Consider the following 25241-nt stretch of genomic DNA (forward strand, 5'->3'; position numbering starts at 1 on the left):
TACATACATAAAAATCTATATATAGATTGGTATGAGAATCGATCAGTCGCGGATAAGAATTTATTTCCGGTTTCCAGTCTAGATATAATATATAAGTCTATGGATTAGATATTCGGGTTGTATGCACTGTGGAATCTAATCTAGCATTCTCTGTTATGCTCATATATGATTGCGTTATTCTTAGTTAAGACTTACAGGTTTATTTTGAGATAACCGTGCCTTCTATTTAAATATGTGTCTTCTTCTTCGTACTCATTGATGAGGTTGCGTGCCAATGTGTTATGCGCCAGGTGGCCCATTCAGCCTGCTTTTCTTTTGGGTGTGCCCCCCTAGCATTTGATCAGCCAAGATCGTCTGCAAGGCAACAATTGTTTAATTTCGGCGTTGTCTCTCTTAGATGAATTACTAATAAATTCGTATACAAATTGTGTGATTTCTTTACTAAAATTCGTTCTCCCCCCCCCCCGATCCGCCAGTACCATACTGTGGAATATATTTAATCAAATCTATCAAAATTTTCTTTCCTGTAAACAAGGCAGGTGAAGATAAGTCTCAAAATTCCCAAGTGATTTGTTTCCCTTGCCGTTATCTTCCCTTTGCCCTAGGTCTTCGCGTTAATGTAACTGTACAATTATCTATTTGGATCCCACTGTTTATTTGTCTCTTTTGTTATGTCTTTTGTTTTTAGTGTGGGGGCAGGGAATTCATTTGGGGAAAAATGTGCATTTACTAAAGTTTTTATTTAGAAGGTTAAGGAGTGGGAGGTTGTAGCCAATAACTGAAATATTAAATTATTTCGAAATTAAAAGCATGTCACAATTATAGAATTGGTTGTATAGTAAAAAATGTTCTCTACTTAATAGCGCCGCTTTTATCAATAGGCGATGACGTCATTTTCAGTAATTTTGTGTGTGTACTATTTGCTCTCCCCTTGTCGCTTTGTCATAAATTTGTTATATGACGTGAAACTTTTCTTCTTAGTCGTTTGTTTCATTCACGCCATATTGCTCGTGAGAAGCAGGCTGTATCTTTTGAGCTCTTGAATTCTCCTTGTGTCTTCGGTACTGGACAGCCTTATCATTGGCCTTGGTAGATATTCTTGAAGGATTACTTTGACCACTGTTTAGGGTGAGATTTATTTTAATATGGATTCGATCGTATTCGTATATTGTAGTTAGATTAGAGGATTAGAAGAATCTGTTTGTTATTTGTCTTTCTATGGGGTCTCAGGTTTCAGGACTGAGGTTTCAAGTCTCAGGTTTCAGGACTGAGGTTTCAAGTCTCAGGTTTCAGGACTGAGGTTTCAAGTCTCAGGTTTCAGGACTGAGATTTCAAGTCTCAGGTTTCAGGACTGAGGTTTTTCAAGTCTCAGGTTTCAGGACTGAGGTTTCAAGTCTCAGGTTTCAGGACTGAGGTTTCATGTCTCAGGTTTCAGGACTAAGGTTTCAAGTCTCAGGTTTCAGGACTAAGGTTTCAAGTCTCAGGTTTCTCGTTTTTCAAGTTTTTGGTTTTTAGAGCCTGAGGTTCCAGATTCCAGATTGCGGCTTTCTATATTCAGATTTGGTGTTACATTGTGACGTTGGGAGTTTGTTACTACTCTGAATTTTGACTCTTCATCGTGGATGAATATTCGTCCTGTCTAGAAGATACTTATGTTACCTTGAACAGTTTACAAAATCTTTGTCTTGAAATGAAATATTAATGCGGTCAATACTATTTTCTCAGAAATACAATTAAAGTAATTAATTTGAACGATATAATACTAGATTTATAAGTACTTGTATATGTATATCATTATCATTGATCATATGTCATTTTTCATTTTCATAGATAAATCTATATTTTTAATTTAAATCATCATACACATCGTTTATTAGTTTATGTACAGCTGGGTGTGTATGGTGTGTCTGTTAGGCTGAGCTTTGGCAATAAAAGTAATAATCAAATATAAATTAATTATAACACACAAAAACATTGCAAAAATATTACTTTTAATACCTAGACACATTAATAAATCAGTTATTGGACCTTAAGACCTGACATAGTATATCGCTGAAATATGCATCATTTTTTTTTTATCTCTGAGGATATCTCTTGTTTGGGAGAGAGAGAAAGAGAGAGGAGATGAACTATTGAAAAGTAGTTTTAGAGGAGGTAACAATTTGACATCTTATTTCCCACCAAGCTGGTTTAGGACAGAGATGGTCTGGAATTTTGGACATTTTTTTTTTGGTCACTGTAGTAGATGCCTTTAGAGTGCAATTTGTGCTTTTTCTCTTGCAAGTACAACCGAATTGTAAGGATTCTTATTCGTTTTTTAACGTGCAGTTTCTCGTGATTGATCTTTTATTGGTGTGTTTAAACTTCAGTACAGAGTCAACAGTTTTAGGAGATTGTTTTCATGTCTTATTGTATTCTACTATACTAAATATTATTGGGGGAAAATGTGCATTTACTAAATTTTTATTGAGAAAGTTAGGGAGTGGGAGGTTGTAGCCAATAACTTAAATATTAAGTTATTTCGAAATTAAAAGCATATCACAGAAATATGCATCTCTTTTTTTTTTAGGGGGTAGGTGTTTTATCTCTGCGGATATTTCTTGTTTCCAGAAAGAGAAAGAGTTTATTTTCATGTCTTATTGTATTCTACTATACTAAATATTATTGGGAATGTGGATGTAAAATTTAGTAACAACAACTATAAAACAAAGTCAACATGTAGATTTGGTTGTCTAGAAATACATTTATTTTCACTCAGTAACAAAATGCATCAATAATTTACAATAGCATGAGATTTTAAACTAATTGAAGACTTAGTCACTAAAATATGCGTTCCAGTTGTATCTGGCCTCTCTCTCGCTGATAGCACCATTACCTGGAATGTAAAGACATTCAAGTTGTAGCTTACAATGAATTGAGAGAGAGAGAGAGAGAGAGAGAGAGAGAAAGTGAAAGAAGCATTGAAACATTTATTAGAGAGAATTAGATAGATAGAGAGATAGATAGATAGATAGATAGATAGATAGATGATAGATAGATAGATAGATAGATAGATAGATAGAGATAGATAGATAGATAGATAGATAGATAGATAGATAGATAGATAGATAGATAGATAGATAGATAGATAGATAGATAGATAGATAGATATAGATATAGATAGATAGATAGATACATGATAAAATTTCAATACAATCACAGGATATGATCGCACATTACAATCCTGTGATACAATATCTTGAACCAATCATATGATACAGTCACACATGCACAGTATGTTATCACAAAATACAATCACATAATTCAATCGCAAAGTAAAATCACTGAGGATAATATACTCACCGTCCTCATCGAAGAGATGGAAGATGTGTGGGAAATCTTGAGAGTTAAGAACCTCGTCACGGACGATGTCTAACTCGAGGAAATAGAGAGGAGCGTTTTCTGGATTAGGGAAACCTTCCTGTCTCCATCCGCTGTCAAACTCTTGTTTGCTGACATTACCGTCACCTAGAGGAAAAACAAAATGTATATTAATAATGTATTTTTTTGAAATTTTATTACTTAGAATTATGTGCTCTAAATGATATGGAAAGTGTTTATTAGTGTGGTTGATTTTCATACAGTGAGGCCATTCCATAAATAGCCAACTTTTTATCGTATCCGGTGTTTCAAGAAATGGCATCCCAAGTGTGTAACTGTATTTTTAGCGGCCCCCGAAAGGGAAAAGACGCGATTAGCTTTGTGTGGAATGTCTGCCTGTCCGTCCGTCCCGTTTAGATCTCCTTAACTAGAAAAGATATAAAAAATCCGACATCATATTTTTGACCTTTCAAAGTTCTGATGATGCAACGGCTACTTTTTTCTTTTCTGAAAGTGAAAAATTTAATTTAAAAAATCAACTATGCAAGCATTTTTTTTTCATAAAAATACACCATTTTTACAACTATTCACTATTAATAGTAACAAATACAGGAGGCTATTTAGTAAGGGAGATGACTATTTACCATATTTTTAACATATTTATGCAAACGGTTTTAGATTTTTTGTAAAAAAATATTTGTTTTTTGCAAATGTATTGCTTAACTATGTAAGTTCTGTCATATTAACTACTACATTTTTGTTTTGTTTTTAAAGAGAAAAAATCTATTTAATATGCATATAAGTGGAATATAATTTTAAAAAATAATTAATAAGTAGGTTTTCCTATTATTGCGATCTGGATGACTGGCTCATCTTATTATCCCGCCATGGTTGACCACTTCGGGAGCCTATTTTGAGTTTCCACACAAACTGTCTTTGTAACCTTGTTAATCTAAACTTCTTTCCCGTGACAAAAAAAAAAGCAAAATTTAAGACAATTAATGTCGGTTGGTGGTAGAGATGTCTACTTGACACCTTCGTTCACTGTTGACCACAGATGAGTTAGAAGTGACTTTCTGTAGTCACCTCTAGGTTTAACTGGACGTGTACCAAATGGTTATTGACATCCACTGTTGGACATTTTAATTTGTGTACATTGTACACAGAGACGCTTGTTGTCTTATTACTTCAGCTTTTAAGTAGGAGAAAGAGAGACAGAAAAAGAGAGAAAAAGAAGGGAAAACAAAATGAGAGAAAAAAAGATGAGTAAAGAAATACAGACAAAATATTGAAAAGAAAAGAGAAGAAGAGTAAAGGTAAAGGAAAAAGAAAGAAAGAATGAGAGAATAGAGAGAGAAAAAAAGATTGAAACAAGTAAAAAGAAAAGTGAAAGAATGAAAACGAAATAAGGAAATAGAAAGAAAGAAAAATTCGAAAAAAAAGACAGAGAAAGAAACTAAAAGATAGTGATAGACAGAAAGAAACAAAAGAAGGAAAAAGAGAGCAAGAAAGAGAATGTTGATTTTTATTTCGATTGTTATAATCAAGAACATGTTTACCATTGTCATCAAAGTGAAGCCAGAACCTGGCAAACTCGTTTTGTTGCAACAAGTTGTCATTGCCAGCGTATCTTTGGAAAAAATTGTTAAAGTTTTGACCTCCTCCTCCGGGCTGGGCGACGACACTGGAATAAATAAAACATAACTATACAAGCATTTTGAAAAAATTAAAAGGAAAAACTTTAAAAAGTGAGATGGTTGCTCAATGATTGGATTCATGATTTGAATCAAAGATTTAGTGAAAACCTTTTACATTTCTTTCTATTCACATTAAAAGGCCAACATAGTAATCCTTCCAGCGTCGTTTGTTTAGTTTTTATATTTAAATTCAGCTAAGATCATTTGCACTTGGCGGTATTCAAAGAACAGTTGATTTTTTTTTCATTGTCCTAAAGATGGACTCAAACTTTCATGGACGCTGAATTTACACATCAATGACAATCAATAGCAATTTTTAGTTCAGTATCACGTGGAGACAATGGAATGTATACTTCTTATTACGAGAATTATCACTTTCAATAAATGTCTCGTCTCTTGTCTCAAGAGTAGCTAACACTTTCAATAAATGTCTCGTCCCTTCCCTCAAGAGTAGTTAACACTTTCAATAAATGTCTCGTCCCTTGTCTCAAGAGTAGCTAACACTTTCAATAAATGTCTCGTCCCTTGTCTCAAGAGTAGCTAACACTTTCAATAAATGTCTTGCCTATTGTTTCCTGTCTCATGTCTATGTTCATTCTTTAAAGACTTTTTTCTTCTCGATGAAGAGTTGTTTACGCAATGGTTCAACAACTTATATGCTAGACATTTGACCAGAAGTCTAAATATTGATCTAGCAAAAGGAAACAAGATTTTTGTTTATCTAGTAATAACTCACGTTCTGCTGATTGCAATAAAAAAGAAATAATTTTAAAAACCTTTACAAACATTTTTAAAATGTACATAGTATAGAAAAGAAATAAATTATGTGAACCAAAACAAAAATTACAAGCCAATAATGGCAACAGCAATAATGGCAAGAGATCTCATGATTGTTTGAAGCCTGTCACACAAAGTAGCGAGAGGTTACACATGCGCTGTTTATATAGAAACTTTTCTGTGGTCGTGACTTGTGTAAAATGTATTCTATGCGGGTTATTAAGTTCAAATTTTAATCTTTTTCGTTTCCGTTCTAATATTTCTCATTTCCTTATCCAAAACAAAAAAGAAAAGATTAGATATTTGGGTTATATGCGCTGTGGAATGTAATCTAGTAGTGATCTCTATGTTCATATATGATTGCTTGATTCTTAGTTAAGACTTTGAGGTTTATTTTGAGGTAACCATGCCTTCGATTTAAATATGTGTCTTCTTCTTCGTTCTCATTGATGAGGTTGCGTGCCGATGTGTTATGGCCATGAGGCCCATTCAGCCTGCTTTTCTTTTGGGGTGTGCTCCTTTGATCAGCCAAGATCGTCTGCAAGACAACAGTTATTTAATTTCGGAGTTGTCTCTCTTAGATAAATTACTATCCCTAGTAAATGAGCTTTAGGTTCTTATTTTATCTTATATTTTATAGACGTTACTTAAAAAAAAAGAAGATAATTAAGTCTTACGCAATCTAGTCATGCAAGTTAATCAATAACTTAAACTCTGCTAAGTCGTTGGTTTTCTTAGCTGATTCATGCAACCCATTCCATTCTCTAATTATTCTTCTACCCGGATTTCGAACATTTGTAATCTAACGTCTTATTACCACCTGACCTATTTCATAAGTGTGAGCACACAGATTATGATTGTTCTTCTGAGCCAAGACTAGATACGTCTGGAACATTTGAAGCGACAGGCGATGAGCATGCACAACTCAGAGATAAATATTGTATTAAAAATAGTTTGTATCCACCACGATTCAAACACGAGCCCCCCCCCCCCCCCAACTGTATGTTGTTGTTGTTGTCACTAAACAATATCCCACGCACTTAGCGATATCAAATGAAAGAATAACAAAGCTTCAAGGTCCCCGAAGTGGTTCTCTCAAGCAAGTAAACAATCAGGTTTCAAATTTTTCAGCCTGAATATGACAAACTATGATGTACAAACTATCAACAACTACATATCACCTACTGCCAATACACTAGAAGACGTGTACCTGTCGAGAGTGTTGCTGATACTATAATATACAACAGGATACAAAGATTTATTAATGCTATTATCTTATCTTATTGTGTGAGCAGGTCAGGGTGGTGCTACTGAGTGAGGCCTTTTTGTTATCTGCTGCTCAACATTTATTCATTTATAACAATAGGCATGTGGTAGCTCTACTGGGTGGGCCCAATCTGTGCACCTCAGTCTGCGACCAAGGGGCTAGAGTCGCCTAAGCAACCAGACAGCACAATCAAACTAAACTAAACTAAAAGGAAACAAACTAAAAATAAAACAACCAACAAAATTTATAAACAACTTATATATACTTTATTTACATGAAACCAAAACTACAGTAATAAAACTAAATATACACACTACTAAACGATTAATCAACCCTACTTAACTGAACCTAACAAATAAAGCAGCTATTTGGCAAAACTACAACAGTAAGCTACTAGCAGCAGCAATAATTACTACGGCAGCTATGGCAGAAGTAAAAGCCGTTAGGCAGTACTACCGCAGACAGTTAGGCAACAGAAATAATGGCAGTAAGGCAGACAGGCAGGAATTATAGCAGGCGGTCCCAGCTGAAATTATACAACACACAATTAGCTTTATACAGGCACCACTGTCAGCACTGACCACTGGTCAAGACAAAAGAGAGCTTAACGTGGTTCCGGAGCTAGCTATAACTGGTCAGCGTGAACATATCGGAGAGCATGACGTCACGCTAATTATCTAAAACTAAACTGGACTACCGATTTCCCTAATTTGTACCTAGCCGTACACAACAATAAAATCTAGCAAATTACTAAAGACACGGACTACACAACATTATATACCAAATTAAACAGCATTAAAAAGAGAATCTTAAAATTTAAATCCTACAAAAATACAAAAAAAAAAAGATAAAAAGTTATTTATAATATCTAATGTTAGTGGTTGGTTATTTATTTGGCGCTTTTGTTAAGGATCACTCTCTCATTGAAGGTCTCAAGGAAAAGACTTTTCTCAAATCTCAAAGTGTATTGGTTCTAGTGTACATTACACTCCACTTGTATAATATGAAACACTACTTATTAGTTTTTGTTTTAGATTAGATCAAAAACTTCGAAACTCAACCCCGAGGGAAAAAAATTCGGAGCCAGTGAATGTTGAGAGGCTTGCGCATACATCATACAGTAATACGTTCGGCTGCGGATTGTATTGGCTGTTTGTCTTTTCTGTGGACACATCAGCTGCGGGGAGAGAGGGCAAAATATTATTAGGGCGACATCATTCCGGCTATATCTATTATCCAGGCTTATATCTTACTATTTACGAGATAAACCATAGTCGTTGGAAGACTGAAGAAGACTATTATTATCGTTTTAAAGCAAGATCATGAGATTAAAATGTATGAAAAGGTGTCATGTTGTAAATACATTTTGTCGATGTAGAACATAATAATTTTTTTATATACTGACATCTTGTTTATTTATTGTTACATTCAACAACAAAAAATATTGTTTCCAAATTTTTGTTTTAAGTTTAAAGAAAAAAAAAAAAGACGCAGCCAATCGAAATAAAACAGAGTCTGTGTAAATGTTTCAAATATACAATAAGATTTTCAATTTGGATGAGGGGATTATAAAGCATACCTAAAGACTAAAAAAATAATTTTCATTTCCTTTGAGGTTGTCGGGGAGTATGTAAATCTAACAATTCTTCAACGAATGTCAACCAGTACACACATTGTGTTGTTATCTCTATTCTGGTATTGGGTCTTAGTTTTTAAGAATGTCAGATCAAATTTGTTACATTAAGTGTGCACTTCGTGACCTTGACATAAATCTAAATGTGGAGGATTTCTAAACAAAATGTTTTTGTATCTACAATCTGTTTACAGTTTCAACTTCAAAATGAATCCCTAAAGTGAACCTGTTGACATGTTAATTTTTAATAACAATAAATTGTTTACTTTGATTAACGTCTTCTTCTGTTCTGTGACATTATTTCAGGAGCACTAATGCATTCTATTGATTCACTAACAGTTTATAAAATATATCTTATCTTATCTTATATATTACAGACGTTACTTCAAAAAAGATAATTACGTCGTACGCATTTTACATGTCAATCTAGTCATGCATTTAATCATTGATTTTAACTCTGCTAAGTCGTTGGTTTCCCTGACTGATTCAGGTAACTCCATTCTCTAATGGCGCTAGGAAAGAAGGAGCACTTGTATGAATTTGTTTTAGCGTATGGAATAAGAAATGTGCCACTATCTTTCAGTCTTTCTGAGTATTTCATAAGGTTTTGTTTTTCTATTTGTAAATGTTTACATATAATTTTGTTTTTTTGGTATTTAAACAAATTCTAGCTCACAACAACAAAAATGTTTACTCTTTTATGTCTTAACATCGTTCATTTTATCATCGTCAGTCAATCGCTTAACTTCTTCTCACCACCCTTTAGAAAACATTACACAATCCATAACAACCATTTTTGTCAGGACGTTGCTTCCCCTCCACATGAGAGGAACTATATCGCTCCCATCCCAGTGAATTTTTTTTTAAATTGACTTTTAATTTCCAGTAATAGATCTACTTTAAAATATTACAAACAACCAGCGAAATTTCTAGACCAGGCATGAGTAGGCGCTTCTGGAAAAACGTGGGGATGCCTCGCATGTTGCTCTATTATTTTTTTCAAATTTCCAAAATAATTTCTTATGTACGCATATCGTTTATATTTTCAAAGGATAATGGAGTAATTAAAATTTATATAAAATATTTAAGTAATTTTTTTTTATTTAAATTATTTTATAAGTAACCTTGAAATTATGATTTGGCCGCCCCATAAAGTTGGCCGCCTGCGTGCAACGCACACATGGCACATTGCACAATAGGTAGTGACGGCCCTGAATACACTTATGTCATATACAAACATACATTTATACCATATACAAGCATACACTTATGACACATATCATCATATATTTATACAAATTTATATATTTATACCATATTCAACTATACGCTTACATTATTTTATTTTTACTATTCATTCTGCCCTTGTTCACTTAATAGGGAGGGAGAGAAGAAGTAGAGAGAGACAGAGAGAAACGGAACTATGCCCAATAAAATAAAACACAAGCTCACATGGTGCTACCACCGGATCTTAACGGGACGGACGGATGGACAGACAGAACTAAGAGCTGCTTTTCCTTTTTCGGGGTTGCTAAAAAAAAACTATAAAACATGAAATAAACCTTTTTTTAATTTAAATTAATAAAATAATACATTAATAAAATTTCAAGACGTTGTCTTATGCTAAAGTAACTCGCGTTTTAAATGCATAAAACAGTATACTTTATGTCATTATAAGTATTTTTTAGAAAGAATTGTATCCGTTAAAATATTAGTGAACCCTCAATGGTGATTTCTGCGTTCAAAGTAAACATCCCAGTTCTCTTTAAACTCTGACTCGGAGATGGAGCCGTCACCTGGCAAACAAAATAACACATGAAATGAATAGTTGCCATTAATGTCAACATAAAATCTTTGAATCTAGTATTTAACTGGTAATTTCAAGGATTTCCTGGCTAGTAAATAATATATAATGTTTTTGTAAATTAATAGATCCCAATCAAAGGATATGCATATTAAATTGTTAGTATAAGCAATATTTGTTTTTTTTTCTGAACATTTTTCCGTTTTTATAAGACAAATAATTGTTTTGAGTTATAGTTTCAGTTTTTAGAGTAAAATCGGTCGTCAAATTGTTTTGTATTGATTTCATTTTATCTTAAAAATTGGAATTTCTTAAAGGGTAACTCCGATGGTTTTGACAATTTTTGATATAATATGTGTTTTGATTTATAGATAGTGAATATATTATTCTTTTTTTTTATTTGCAAGAATAACTTAGTAATTGATATTTTTGTGACATAATTTTTCTGCGCATCCAAAACAGTCAGATTTTCACTGAATTTCTGTGTGACGTCACGACGGTGCACTCAAATCCTATTGATACTCATTGATAGAGAGGCGAAAAAGAAATTATCTTTGATAAAAAAAATTTTTTCGTTATTACATCATTAAAATACTTTAAAAGAAATTTCTAATGGTGTATAAATTATGACTGTATGTTTGACCGTAAGAAAATTATGATTTTTGTGTGCTGTTTCGACCTAACATTGGTTGACATGGAAAAAGTGATGAGAGAGCTTGACGCAGGCTCAGCCGGCGAGACACACCCCCAAGGTCAAAAGTTAAAAAGTTGGAATTGAGTTTCGTAGACGATAGATCTACTTATTAAATAAGAAATTTAATAGTAGATCTAGTATTCGTAGTAAATTTCTAGCTCACAAATCTGATTTCATTTATATTTATGAACTTCAGTTGTTTAAAATGTCTCAGTAGTATCATTAATTGAATTCTTTGGCCTGGAAATCCAATGTATTGTTGGTACTGCACCTGGTATTAACTTCATTTTTTTTCAAATCCCATTTCCACAGCAATGAAGTTGCTGAAACAGCTTCTCTCAAAATGGTTTGAGCATAAACAGGAATTAGCTAATGCCTTTGTAAAATATTTGCTCTTCAGGCGAATAAATTTTCCCCATTTTCCCTTAAAAACTTCATCTCTTGGAAACAAATGAAAAGAGACACTAATTTCTGTATCAGCATACTTGCTGATTTTATCTTTGTGATTGGAACTACTGCAACAAGCTGAAGAACAATATTTAATTTTCTTCAAGTAGAAATAGAGGTTTATAAACAATGACCGATTATAAATCAACGTGGAGACTAGATCTAGCTGTGAAGCGTAACTATAAATGCGATCCGATAGGTCTAGAACTAGACTAGAGAGTTTATCGGTTATATAGGTCTAGATCTATATTTTGCCAGCACCCTCGTGACGTCACGTTTTTTAAAACTAAAAACATCTCGCAGAAGCAGAACCCCGTTTTTTGGGGGGCGTGGAGAATTTTCTGTCTAATTTATTAAATATAAAATTTTCCGAGCATTTAAATAAAAAATGATATAATGTTTACTATTACAACTTTTTACGCAGAATTTAAATATGTCAATAACTAAAATTTGAAAAACTATCGGAGTTTCCCTTTAAGGACAGAAGTTATGCTGTCATATGTGTCTTATTTATAGCCTTTTTTTTGGTAATATATAAGAATTGTGTAGGTTGTCAGCGGCGCATATTCCAACTTTTATTTCTAGTAGATCGTTTATTTAAAGTATTTTAAAGCAATATGAATAATTTGTGAACCAAGGACTTGTTTAAATCTCTCAAGTTAACAATAACTGTTAAATAATATTCTTAATTTATATAGCGCAGTTTACAATTATAATGTAGGCTCAAGGCTCTATGAGAACAGAAAAGACATAAAAACGAGAATTAAATTGACAAACTAATGTAAATAAGTTTTGAACAGGTAGGTCTTAATGTTCTTCTCAAATATAATGAAGCATGTGGCTCGTCAAAACTCAATGGTGACCTAGTTCCAAATCTCCAGTTCGTGCACTGAAAAAGCGCGCAAGTCTTAACTTTTGAGGGAGACAAGTGATAACTAGAAGCGTCCTTGAAGCGCACTACTCTTTGGTGGAAATACAAAGTGATCCGTTCACTAAGGTGCAAGGGCATTTCTTTGTTTTAGATGCACTGATGATGAAGTGCGACCTGCTTGTAATCGATTCTGCAGGACGCCAATAGATTGTAAGCAGGAGAGCAGTTGCAGAATCGAGTCTAGTTTTGAATATTTCAATTTCCAGAATCCATCCAGGCGATTTACGATTGGGTCCTCTACTAATGCTAGGTTACAAAACAGTTCTAACATTTCACTAGTAAAAATTTACGTTTTTTCTTTTTTACTAATTAGTTACAATTAGTTTCTATCTAGTTTCTTGATGATGTGTTTGAATTGGTCTGAACTTACAGCTATCAAACTAATGATATTGCTACAATTGTTATTGAAAAAAAGCTAAAAGATTTGTTAAATATAGTTTCCTTTAACATGTACTGTAGTACGTTCAATATATTTTAGACTGTATTTGTCTGCTAGTCCTGATTATTCTAATGAAAAGTATTTAATCAATCAATTTGCTTTCGTTTCATTATCATAAGTAACTCTAGACGTATACTAACTGTCCCACATATTGGGCCATAAAAAGATAATGCTTGAAGACGACTAGACGTCTACTGGCTATATTTATACGTCTTGCAACTGAGTTTGTCTATTCATGCCATTAGTTTAAACATCTTCGATATTCTTGTGCTTTTTGTTTGTTTGTTATGTTTTTTTACAATAACTTTAGAAACTCACGACTGGCTTTAAATGACCATAACGTCCTTTTTTAAAAACTTTTTCATCTAGTTTGATCTATTTGATTTATTTGATCTATTTGATCTATTTGATTTATTTGATTTATTTGATCTATTTGAATTATTTGATTTATTTGATCTATTTGATCTATTTGATTTATTTGATCTATTTGATTTATTTGATTTATTTGATCTATTTGATCTATTTGATTTATTTGATCTATTTGATCTATTTGATTTATTTGATCTATTTGATTTATTTGATCTATTTGATCTATTTGATTTATTTGATCTATTTGATTTATTTGATCTATTTGATTTATTTGATTTATTTGATCTATTTGATTTATTTGATCTATTTGATTTATTTGATCTATTTGATTTATTTGATCTATTTGATATAGTTGATCTATTTGATTTATTTGATCTATTTGATTTATTTGATCTATTTGATCTATTTAATTTATTTGATCTATTTGATCTATTTGATTTATTTGATCTATTTGATTTATTTGATCTATTTGATTTATTTGATCTATTTGATTTATTTGATCTATTTGATCTATTTGATTTATTTGATCTATTTGATTTCTTACCGTCCTCATCAAAGAGACGAAAGATGTGAGGGAAATCTAGAAAATTGAGCACGCCATCAGGCACCCTATCCAGCAGCAGGAAGTACCAAGGGGCGTTCTGAGGGTCGGGAAGCCCCTCCTTCCTCCAGCTGTCGTCAAACTCCGACTTGCTTACCTCCCCGTCACCTGGAGAAAATAGTGTTGAAAGATGTAAAAATATAAAAGTACAAAAGTTAGCAGACGATTTGTGTTTAATTTTTAACTCACAACCTCTTTGAATTTTGCTTTCACCAGTAGCGGATAGATCTGTTCGAGGGTCTGTTGCAAGATACGATGCTAAAAATCTGCATCTCATAGTTTTTCTTTCACTCATTTAGTACTTTTTTTTTTTTGGAAAGCTCCTATCAACTCACTCTATCTGTCTAGTACATTTTTGTACACGCTATTTTTCCTACTTTTCATTCTAGGACCAAGTTGAAACTCTACACCATTATTCACTGTACCAAATGAGTTAATTAATTGGTGGTAATATTTATTTTTTATACTCTAAAAGAGAAATAAATCATACGCTATATAGAAATATGGTTGTGGATTTTTATGTAGAGTTCTTCCCCTTTCATAAGATTTTTTTTCCATTAAAGGTTTTTTTTCTCTTCTCAGGGTGCTTGTTGTTGTTTTTTTTATTTGTCTTCCTCCTGACCAGTATTTTTTTTATTGTATGCTCCTGGGGGCTGGCTAGTTGGCTGTTGTAGTTTTTTTCTTACTAAATTGTAGAGCAGTAAATTCAGTCTTACCGTCGTCATCAAAATGTAGCCAGAATCTTGAGAACTCTGTTGGCTGAAGAACTTCGTCACTTCCGGAATATCGGTCAAAGATTTGATTCTTGTTATTGCCTCCGCCTGACTGAGAGACGACCCTGACCCTGGAACAATGTGTTAGTAATTTAAAACAAATATGAAATTAAAAAAAAAAAGAATCCCCGTTGATCCAGGGATAGGCTTGACTAACCAGAGCATTACCAGAAATGTCTTGTCACCCACATTCACACAAAAATGAGAGAAAAGAAACGAATGAGTCGCTGAGGATCGGTCGTTGACTTGTAGCTCCAAACAACTAGTACAGCCAAACCTTGAGATAAGATCTAGATCTAATGGTAATGAAATGAACAATATTGAAACAAAATCTAAATCATAACAAAAACACGTCCTTACTCTTGCGCGTCTCTACATCGTCTGCCGTCTTTCCTGGAATTATGACAGCCCTTGTCGTGATTTCGTCATTCTCCAAAACCAAAAATGAATGCTCCCTTTCTTCATCAACACTTAGGAAACACACACACACACACACATACACTCCATTCCCCAATCGTAGTCCTACAGAAGTCGTAACTTGACTTCGTCGTTTTACCAGCCAGTGGCTTCCCCTTACTCTAAGTATGAAATAAAGAACATAATAAGAGTTTATAATTTAGGCAGTGAACGGTTTATTGATGAATTAATAACTTGAAATAAACTGTCACAAACTCATGATGAGTTTCTTCTCAACATCTTTTATATTTAACGCTTAAACGATGCCATATCTGAAAGAGTGTAAGCATTAATGATGGTCTCTTAAAGGTGTTCAAAATGAATTCTAGTCCAACTTTTATTGTTATTTAGCGCTGTCTACAACGTTAGCGTTAGAAAAAGATAAATTAGGCCTCTAGCTAATTGATTACCCATATAACGTTAGAAAAAGATAAATTAGGCCTCTAGCTAATTGATTACCCAGCTAACGTTAGAAAAAGATAAATTAGGCCTCCAGCTAATTGATTACCCAGCTAACGTTAGAAAAAGATAAATTAGGCCTCTAGCTAATTGATTACCCAGCTAACGTTAGAAAAAGATAAATTAGGCCTCTAGCTAATTGATTACCCAGCTAACGTTAGAAAAAGATAAATTAGGCCTCTAGCTAATTGATTACCCAGCTAACGTTAGAATGAACATGGCTGCGGTCCATCTACTATTGAGCTGCATTGTGCTAAAAAGATTTAAAAAGTAAAGGTAATTTTTGTGGAGTACTGTCACTTCACTTTTATAAACTGTGAAAGAAAGTGACTGTAAAAAAAATCAGCAGTTCTGATTAGGTTTTCATCAAAGCAAAGGGAGGTGACTAAGTGCTTACATTAGTGATCAGTAGATAGGAGTTAGTTGTCCTTGCTCTCCTTTTTTTTTTTCTTCTTTCCCTGCAGCCCACGCTGGAAGTCCATATTTTGGTACACTCAAGGCTTAGCTCAAAACTATGAAAACCATTCTTACAATCTTCACCTGGGAAAATGTGCTCTAACAAGTAGGTCGCTGTAAATAACGGCACATTAAAACACGTCATCGAGCTGCTGGCTGGGCATGCAATTATACAGGGGGGGGGGGGGGAATAGTATTCGTTACTAAGTAATTGAGTAATCTTGCTTTTCTTTCGGGATGAGGGGGTGGTGTAGAAAAAAATGGACAATTGAATTTTTTTTAAAGTTAGTATTTCCTTCTTATAAAATGAAGTGTCTATATCATTAGAACTGTAGACACACAAGCAATCAAAAAAAAAAGTTTGGCACGACAATACAGTTTTTCTTTTATTTATTTATTATTTTATTTATTACTATTTGATTAGAATAGTAGATAACAAAAATATTTACTGTTTACTGTTACCATTACTATTATTGTTCTATAAAACCTCATTAAATATTTATGTCTGTTATAGTATGGCCAGAATTGAAGTGGTTCTAGGATAATACAACTACTGTCATCGTATTCTGGTTTCCGTTTGATTAAAAATCGTTCTATTAAAGTCATAGCAACAACCTACAAGATCAACTATACAGGATACAAAGTTTTAAATTATATTTGTTAACACCGTTCTTTGTTTATCATAGTCATAAGTAGTAAAAGTTCTTTTTTTTTTAACTAATTTTTGTAGTCACTTTTTATAAAGAGATAGGCCTAGTTTGCTAGAAAGTCACTTTTTGTAAAGAGATAGGCCTACTTTGCTAGAAAGTCACTTTTTATAAAGAGACTGGCGTAATACTTTGCTACAAAACGCTAGAAAAACCAATTAAATGACAGAGCCAAGTGAACATCAGTTAGTCATTGCCCATTGTACCAGATAATTTAAATTGTTCAAACTACAGAAACTTTTTTTACGAGTTCATATTTCAGTTTTCATTCCCAAGAAATCAACACAATAACAAAACACCAGACTAGACGGCTGCCTATAGTGCGGTAGGGGCGTGCAGGACTGTCGTCTCTATGGTCCTGGGTTCATATCCTGCCGCTGCCATCCACTGTCGACCTGCGGGAGGTTTGTGCTAGGATATAGATCTTCAACCCTGAACGAATATCCGAAGCATGTAAAACATTTTTAAAACTTTTTACAGACAGCAGTTACCATCGATGCACGCAAGAACGAAGTCCTCAGACTCTGGATCGCTGATAATTAAACTAATTAAAGTCACTAATCAGCCTACTAATTTTCTCGAGGCTTTGTCATAGACAACATAGAACTGTTTTCTTCTGTTAAGTATTGAATACTGGCTGAAAGTTCCAAGTAACCCTCATTATTATGGCTGTATCGTCTGCGTCGTAGGTATAGTAGCATCTATAAGTTAACTGAACTGGCTCAGTTTTCCATATGTCTATGTCTATCATCTTGTAGACAAACTGTGATTGAGGCTATCAAGCGTTTTTGGTTAAACTCATGACAATTTTAGAGGTAACATTTGGTGAATTTGGGTGAACTGAATTTAAAAAGATTAAGATTTTATTAAATATTTTTTTAAATTTTACCGACCCTTGAAACCTTATTGTTGTCTGACCTATTCTAGTACTATATAGTCTACGTAGGTTCCCTTGTTACGTCCACCACTAAGGCGATAATCATTGTACCCATATCAAGCTTTCATTTATCTTTACTTCTATAATACCTCTGAAATAAAAATTAATTACGAATATCTAGCATAAATATTCTGTGTAGTTGTGAGTTGTAGTGTTTCCAAAAGATCTTTATTTTTTTTTCCCTCTCAACCAAAGTCGTTTCCAAAATGTGGAACCAACAAGCTCCCCATCACATTATACTTTCAATACTATTTAAAAGAAGTTCTGAGAGGCGGTTTTCTACAGTCATATTTCTTGTGTTTTCTACCGTCATATTTCCCCTGTTTTCTACCGTCATATTTCCTTTGTTTTCTACCGTCATATTTCCTTTGTTTTCTAACGTCATATTTCCCCTGTTTTCTACCGTCACATTTCCTTTGTTTTCTACCGTCATATTTCCTTTGATTTCTACCGTCATATTTCCCATGTTTTCTACCGTCATATTTCCTTTGTTTTCTACCGTCATATTTCCTTTGTTTTCTAACGTCATATTTCCCCTGTTTTCTACCGTCACATTTCCTTTGTTTTCTACCGTCACATTTCCTTTGTTTTCTAACGTCATATTTCCCTTGTTTTCTAACGTCATATTTCCTTTGTTTTCTAACGTCATATTTCCTTTGTTTTCTAACGTCATATTTTTCCCTGTTTTCTACCGTCACATTTCCTTTGTTTTCTACCGTCATATTTCCTTTGTTTTATAACGTCATATTTCCCCTGTTTTCTACGTCACATTTCCTTTGTTATCTACCGTCATATTTCCCATGTTTTCTACCGTCATATTTCCCATGTTTTCTACCGTTATATTTCCTTTGTTTTCTACCGTCATATTTCCTTTGTTTTCTAACGTCATATTTCCCCTGTTTTCTACCGTCACATTTCCTTTGTTTTCTACCGTCACATTTCCTTTGTTTTCTAACGTCATATTTCCTTTGTTTTTTACCGTCATATTTCCTATGTTTTTTACCGTCATATTTCCTTTGTTTTCTACCGTCATATTTCCTTTGTTTTCTAACGTCATATTTCCTTTGTTTTCTAACGTCATATTTTTCCCTGTTTTCTACCGTCACATTTCCTTTGTTTTCTACCGTCATATTTCCTTTGTTTTCTAACGTCATATTTCCCCTGTTTTCTACCGTCACATTTCCTTTGTTATCTACCGTCATATTTCCCATGTTTTCTACCGTCATATTTCCCATGTTTTCTACCGTTATATTTCCTTTGTTTTCTACCGTCATATTTCCTTTGTTTTTTACCGTCATATTTCCTTTGTTTTCTACCGTCATATTTCCTTTGTTTTCTACCGGAATTGGCTTGATCAGCCACTCCAGATTCTGCCCCGTCTCAAGACGTAACCAAAGCCAGCGACTCATCTGGGCGCATCCATTGTCTTACGAGACAGAAGGAGCCATATATATATATATATATTTCCTGTGTTTTCTTACGTCATATTTCCTTTGTTTTCTACCGTCATATTTCCTTTGATTTCTACCGTATTTCCTTTGTTTTCTACCGTATTTCATTTATTTTCTACCGTATTTCATTTGTTTTCTACCGTCATATTTCCTTTGTTTTCTACCGTCATATTTCCTTTGATTTCTACCGTATTTCCTTTGTTTTCTACCGTATTTCATTTTTTTTCTACCGTCATATTTCCCATATTTTCTACCGTCATATTTCCCATGTTTAATAACGTCATATTTCCCATGTTTTCTACCGTCATATTTCCCATGTTTTCTACCGTCATATTTCCCATGTTTTCTACCGTCATATTTCCCATGTTTTCTACCGTCATATTTCCCATGTTTAATACCGTCATATTTCCCATGTTTTGTACTGTCATATTTTCCATGTTTTCTACCGTCTTATTTCCCATGTTTTCTACCGTCATATTTCCCATGTTTAATACCGTCATATTTCCCATGTTTTGTACTGTCATATTTTCCATGTTTTCTACCGTCTTATTTCCCATGTTTTCTACCGTCATATTTCCCATGTTTTCTACCGTCATATTTCCCATGTTTAATACCGTCATATTTCCCATGTTTTGTACTGTCATATTTTCCATGTTTTCTACCGTCATATTTCCCATGTTTTCTACCGTCATATTTCCCATGTTTTCTACCGTCATATTTCCCATGTTTAATACCGTCATATTTCCCATGTTTTCTACCGTCATATTTCCCATGTTTTCTACCGTCATATTTCCCATGTTTTCTACCGTCATATTTCCCATGTTTTCTACCGTCATATTTCCCATGTTTAATACCGTCATATTTCCCATGTTTTGTACTGTCATATTTTCCATGTTTTCTACCGTCTTATTTCCCATGTTTTCTACCGTCATATTTCCCATGTTTAATACCGTCATATTTCCCATGTTTTGTACTGTCATATTTTCCATGTTTTCTACCGTCTTATTTCCCATGTTTTCTACCGTCATATTTCCCATGTTTTCTACCGTCATATTTCCCATGTTTAATACCGTCATATTTCCCATGTTTTGTACTGTCATATTTTCCATGTTTTCTACCGTCATATTTCCCATGTTTTCTACCGTCATATTTCCCATGTTTAATACCGTCATATTTCCCATGTTTTGTACTGTCATATTTTCCATGTTTTCTACCGTCTTATTTCCCATGTTTTCTACCGTCATATTTCCCATGTTTAATACCGTCATATTTCCCATGTTTTGTACTGTCATATTTTCCATGTTTTCTACCGTCTTATTTCCCATGTTTTCTACCGTCATATTTCCCATGTTTTCTACCGTCATATTTCCCATGTTTAATACCGTCATATTTCCCATGTTTTGTACTGTCATATTTTCCATGTTTTCTACCGTCTTATTTCCCATGTTTTGTACTGTCATATTTTCCATGTTTTGTACTGTCATATTTTCCATGTTTTCTACCGTCTTATTTCCTGTGTTTTCTAACGTTTTCCCTAACAATTGGTTGCTGACCCCTGAACACACAGTAAGTCTTACCAATAGACTGTAATGTCGTCTGCTTCATGTTTTGAGAATATTGTAGTATTTATCTACAACTTTATATGAAGATTGCACATTTGTTATATGAATATTAATTACGATTTACTCATTTCGAATTAAAGACAAACATAGTAATTAAATATCTGTCAAATAAAAAAAAACATTGAAAACCTCTTTTTTTAATTGTAGAATTAATGAGTCAGTAAGCGAGAGCATTATGGGATACATAAAGTAAACTTCATTTCAAATATATCTGACCCGCCAAATATGACATCAAATATGTTAACACAGCTAGTTAGGCGTCAATGGGCTTTGTTTATTTTAGTAGTTTAGGATAAACAAATGATAAGTTAATTTCAAGTCAAAAGGTTAAGGCAAGCACTAAATCACGTGACTTTATGATTTGTCCGATTTCTTTGTTCAGCAGTATCTGCACAACATAAGACTTTACGAGAAGAATGGCTGCTTAGCGCTTAGTTAAAGAAAGCTTCCCAGTTGTACCTGAACTCTCTCAGCGAGAGACCTCCATCACCTGAAACAAAACAAAAAATAAACAAAATGCAAAAAAAGTACTTAAAAAAACAAAGCTTATATTAAGTGTATCTATTAGTTTGGATCAGTCATGTCATTAAATTTGTAATAGATCTAGATTTACAATAATAAATCTGTGCTATTAGAAATATTTTTTTTTACCATTTTTTTTTGTTTAGCGCAATGTCATGCTTTTAGCTATCTTAATACGATATGATCCTATCACTTGTCTGGACCAGTTGGAAAGAGGTAGGGGGAGAAAGAACGGAGTATCTGGGTGATCGCTTTTTAAATTTATTTATACAAAAAAAGGGGGGTAGACAACCTGAATTCGAATAAGTGGGCTAAAGCTTGTTCGAGATACCAAACAAAATAATTAATAGTTAATTAACTAATTGGTTAATTATTGTTAATGATTCTTGTGTTTTCAGGTAAAAAAAATAATTATGCAAAATTTTAGCCTGATCCTAGATTGGGTGTGGGAGAAATAACGTGAACACACTTTTGACCAGACAGACAGACAGAGTGAGTTCATACAAGCTTTGTAAAATCAGAGGACTAGAATAAAGCGAGATGATAGGATTGTAGAGAACATTTCTATTTTATTGTTCTAGAAAGGAGTTGAGCAATGAGATTACCGTTCTCATCAAAGAGATGGAAGATGTGTGGGTAGTCTTGAGAGTTCAAAACTTCATCGGCAACTCTGTCCATCTCGAGGAAGAAAAGAGGGGCGTGCTGTGGGTTGGGGAATCCTTCCTCTCTCCAGCCTCTGTCAAACTCTTGTTTCGTCACCTGACCGTCACCTGAGGACATCATTTTATTTGTAAACTCATTTCATTACAATATTTGTGTAATTACCACAGAAAAAAAAACAAAATAGCATACACTAGAAATTCAATTGGGATAACTTAATAACACTATTAATTGTCTAAAATAGATTCAAACGTGTCGAGCGAGTAGAAACTTGTTTTTCCTAACAGATTATTTCTCAAGTTTCTAAAACATTTTAAACTGAGGAGTTGTTTACTAGATCCATTCCGGAAACTCGAACTAATTACTAAAATCTGATATATGTAAGATTGCTCAATTTAGTTTTAAACAACATACCTTCACTTTGGTTGACAGACTCTCAAACATATTAAAGACAAGTGTTGTAATTTAATTAGTGCAAGATCGGTTTTTCGAATTTATTCAAGAGCTTTGAAATTCCATTAACTCTAGTTAATTAAGAAAAAGTTTAGAAACTGTCACCTGACTGTCACATCACATATAATTTGCTTAAAATATGTAGAGATATACAAGGGTAACTACCTTTATATTATAGTCCACACAGCATTTTTTTTTTTTGTTTGTTGTTGTTGTTGTTTTTTTGGTAAGAAATTAGCGTGGGTATGTATATATTTAACTAATATCAGATAGCAATAAAATATTTTACCATCGTCATCGAAGTGTCCCCAAAATCTGGAGAATTCGATCAGTTGGATGATATTGTCGCTCCCAGCATACTGGTTGAATAGTCTGTCCAAGTTGACACCCCCTTGGGCTAGGACACTATAGAGACAGTGAAAGCAGATCTTACTTAGACGACTTTATTGGGGCACTTAACACGACTCGTTTCTTACTTATTGGCGCACTTAACACGACTCGTTTCTTACTTATTGGGGCACTTAACATGACTTGTTTCTTACTTATTGGGGCACTTAACATGACTCGTTTCTTACTTATTGGCGCACTTAACACGACTTTTTTCCTCCTTTTTGGGGCACTTAACATGATTTGTTTCTTACTTATTGGGGCACTTAACATGACTCGTTTCTTACTTATTGGGGCACTTAACATGACTCGTTTCTTACTTATTGACGCACTTAACATGACTCGTTTCTTACTTATTGACGCACTTAACATGACTTGTTTCTTACTTACTGACGCACTTAACATGACTCGTTTCTTACTTATTGACGCACTTAACATGACTTGTTTCTTACTTATTGGGGCACTTAACATGACTCGTTTCTTACTTATTGACGCACTTAACATGACTCGTTTCTTACTTATTGACGCACTTAACATGACTCGTTTCTTATTTATTGACGCACTTAACACGACTTAACATCGGAGAGAAAAACAGAGGACACGCGAGAACACTTTCAGCAGTATTTAAACATTGGAAGTGTTGATTGTTAATTGAAAATGTAATTAATAATAATGATAATCAGGAAGATTGTTTGATTTCAAAGATTCAGGGTCAGTGCAGTTTATCACGTGACAACGTAAACCCAGTTGTAACCTACATATTCTGCCACATATAAGACAGGCAAAGCCTTTCTCTGCTGTGGGTCTACTTAAGTTTTTTTTGTCTTCTGTGTAGTCTTCAGCAATGTTTTAGCTCTAAATGACTATCCTGCCACCTTCTTGAGAGTTCTACCTCTCTAGCAACTTTCCTCTATTTGAAGTAGTCAACTGGAACACAGACTTTTCATAAATGCGCCTCAGTGCACGAAAGTATACGAAAGGAGAATTCCTTCTAAAAAGATCTGCACAGAACGAAGGTAGGAGACACACGTTGTAGCCAGCTCTTAATGTTTAATCTGTACATATAATTATCCACGTCGCCCAACCATGCGGGACAACACGCACGCACGCCGACTCTCTGAGTCAAGCTTGAATCCAGGCTAAGTTTGAAGCAAAGATATTTGAAACGAGTGTCCACCTAATTTAAGTTTCAAGCAAAGTTAGCTTCCCTCACTGTAATAAAGTGTAATTATAATAATGAATAGGGATACTCTATTATTACATATCAAGCCTTTAATAAAAAGTAAACAAGCCTTTAAAAAACTGAAATATTTCAATACTAATATGGAACAAGCTATATGTTTTATTCTAAACTAAATGATAAACAAAAAACTCCAAAACCAACAGGTTATCAATGAGACTAGATAGAGAGAGTAAAGTAAATTTTGTTAAGGTTTTATGTTTTATTATTAGGCCTACTTTGAGAAACGAAGCGTTCTAATGTTCACAGCGATTGCAGGCAAGAGAAATACCTCTACTGTTGACCTACTTACCAGGTAAAAACAGCAAGTGCAAAAATTTCTACTGTTTTCATGTTTGCTGGTCAAAGTAATTGGATTAAGACTTTAAAATGTTCACAGTCGTTCATTTAAAAAATGTTTATATAACCCCAAAATGTATTTTTTTTTTTACCATGGCCGGAGACTCACCCCTATCCTCGCTCTATTTGTGCGTTTGTATACGTGTATCTTTATGACAGACACACACACACACACACTTGCAATGTTCAACGTGATTAGCATCAAACATCATTTAAAAGTAGTGTTGTTTTTTTTGTTGGGTTTTTTTTTTTGCCCGAATTTCTAAAATGAGATGATCCTCAAAAAAAAAAAAATTGGGAAATGCAAACGCAAGTTAGACAATGCGCAGGTACACCCACAAATAACAATCTGATAAGACCTACATATAAGAAATTGAGAACGAACAGATGGGCGCCAATCTATCATATTATTAACATGCAGATTAATTTAAAAAACAAAACACACTATCTCTCAGTCTTAACACTTGCAGGCTTCGTGAACATAGGTCAACCTTCATCTGTGTCGCTATCTTCAAGGGAGCGGCAGTTGAAGTTCTCCATACAGGTCAAACATTTATAAAACATCTTGGAGATGTGTCCATGAAGTATACAGACAAAAAAAGCTGTACATTCTAGAACTAAATGTTTCGTATTAATTATTTACTTAACTCTGAATAGTTTTGTGTATGGTGATACCAGATATTATTACCGGTTGTTGATTCTTTTTTTATGTCTCTATTTTTTTAAGCTTTTATTTTAATTTCCTACTAAATTTTTGACT

At 33.7% G+C, this 25241-nt stretch overlaps 4 protein-coding genes across 4 annotated transcripts; all 4 read right to left on the reverse strand.

Moving 5' to 3' along the window:
- Positions 1-2723: 2723 nt before the first annotated feature.
- LOC129923120 (uncharacterized) lies at positions 2724-6049 on the reverse strand. The gene is made up of 4 exons (XM_056012686.1): positions 5905-6049; positions 4920-5044; positions 3343-3507; positions 2724-2875 (listed from the first exon to the last, which is right to left on the reverse strand). Exons 1-4 carry the CDS (start codon positions 5943-5945, stop codon positions 2814-2816), a joined length of 393 nt encoding a protein of 130 aa, XP_055868661.1. The 5' UTR covers positions 5946-6049; the 3' UTR covers positions 2724-2813.
- Positions 6050-10286: 4237 nt separating this feature from the next.
- On the reverse strand, positions 10287-16007 carry LOC129923119 (uncharacterized). The gene is made up of 4 exons (XM_056012680.1): positions 15904-16007; positions 14736-14863; positions 13963-14127; positions 10287-10530 (listed from the first exon to the last, which is right to left on the reverse strand). The coding sequence occupies exons 1-4, from the start codon at positions 15954-15956 to the stop codon at positions 10457-10459; spliced, it is 420 nt and encodes a 139-aa protein (XP_055868655.1). The 5' UTR covers positions 15957-16007; the 3' UTR covers positions 10287-10456.
- Positions 16008-19473: 3466 nt separating this feature from the next.
- Positions 19474-20751, reverse strand: LOC129926164 (uncharacterized protein PF3D7_1120600-like). The gene has a single exon (XM_056028471.1). The coding sequence runs from the start codon at positions 20749-20751 to the stop codon at positions 19474-19476; it is 1278 nt and encodes a 425-aa protein (XP_055884446.1).
- Positions 20752-21133: 382 nt separating this feature from the next.
- Positions 21134-24593, reverse strand: LOC106072070 (uncharacterized). The gene is made up of 4 exons (XM_013232333.2): positions 24435-24593; positions 22805-22920; positions 22008-22172; positions 21134-21370 (listed from the first exon to the last, which is right to left on the reverse strand). Exons 1-4 carry the CDS (start codon positions 24473-24475, stop codon positions 21312-21314), a joined length of 381 nt encoding a protein of 126 aa, XP_013087787.2. The 5' UTR covers positions 24476-24593; the 3' UTR covers positions 21134-21311.
- Between the last annotated feature and the right edge of the window lie 648 nt (positions 24594-25241).

The sequence above is a fragment of the Biomphalaria glabrata genome, chromosome 1 (genome assembly GCF_947242115.1).
Source record: "Biomphalaria glabrata chromosome 1, xgBioGlab47.1, whole genome shotgun sequence".
NCBI lineage: Eukaryota > Metazoa > Mollusca > Gastropoda > Planorbidae > Biomphalaria > Biomphalaria glabrata.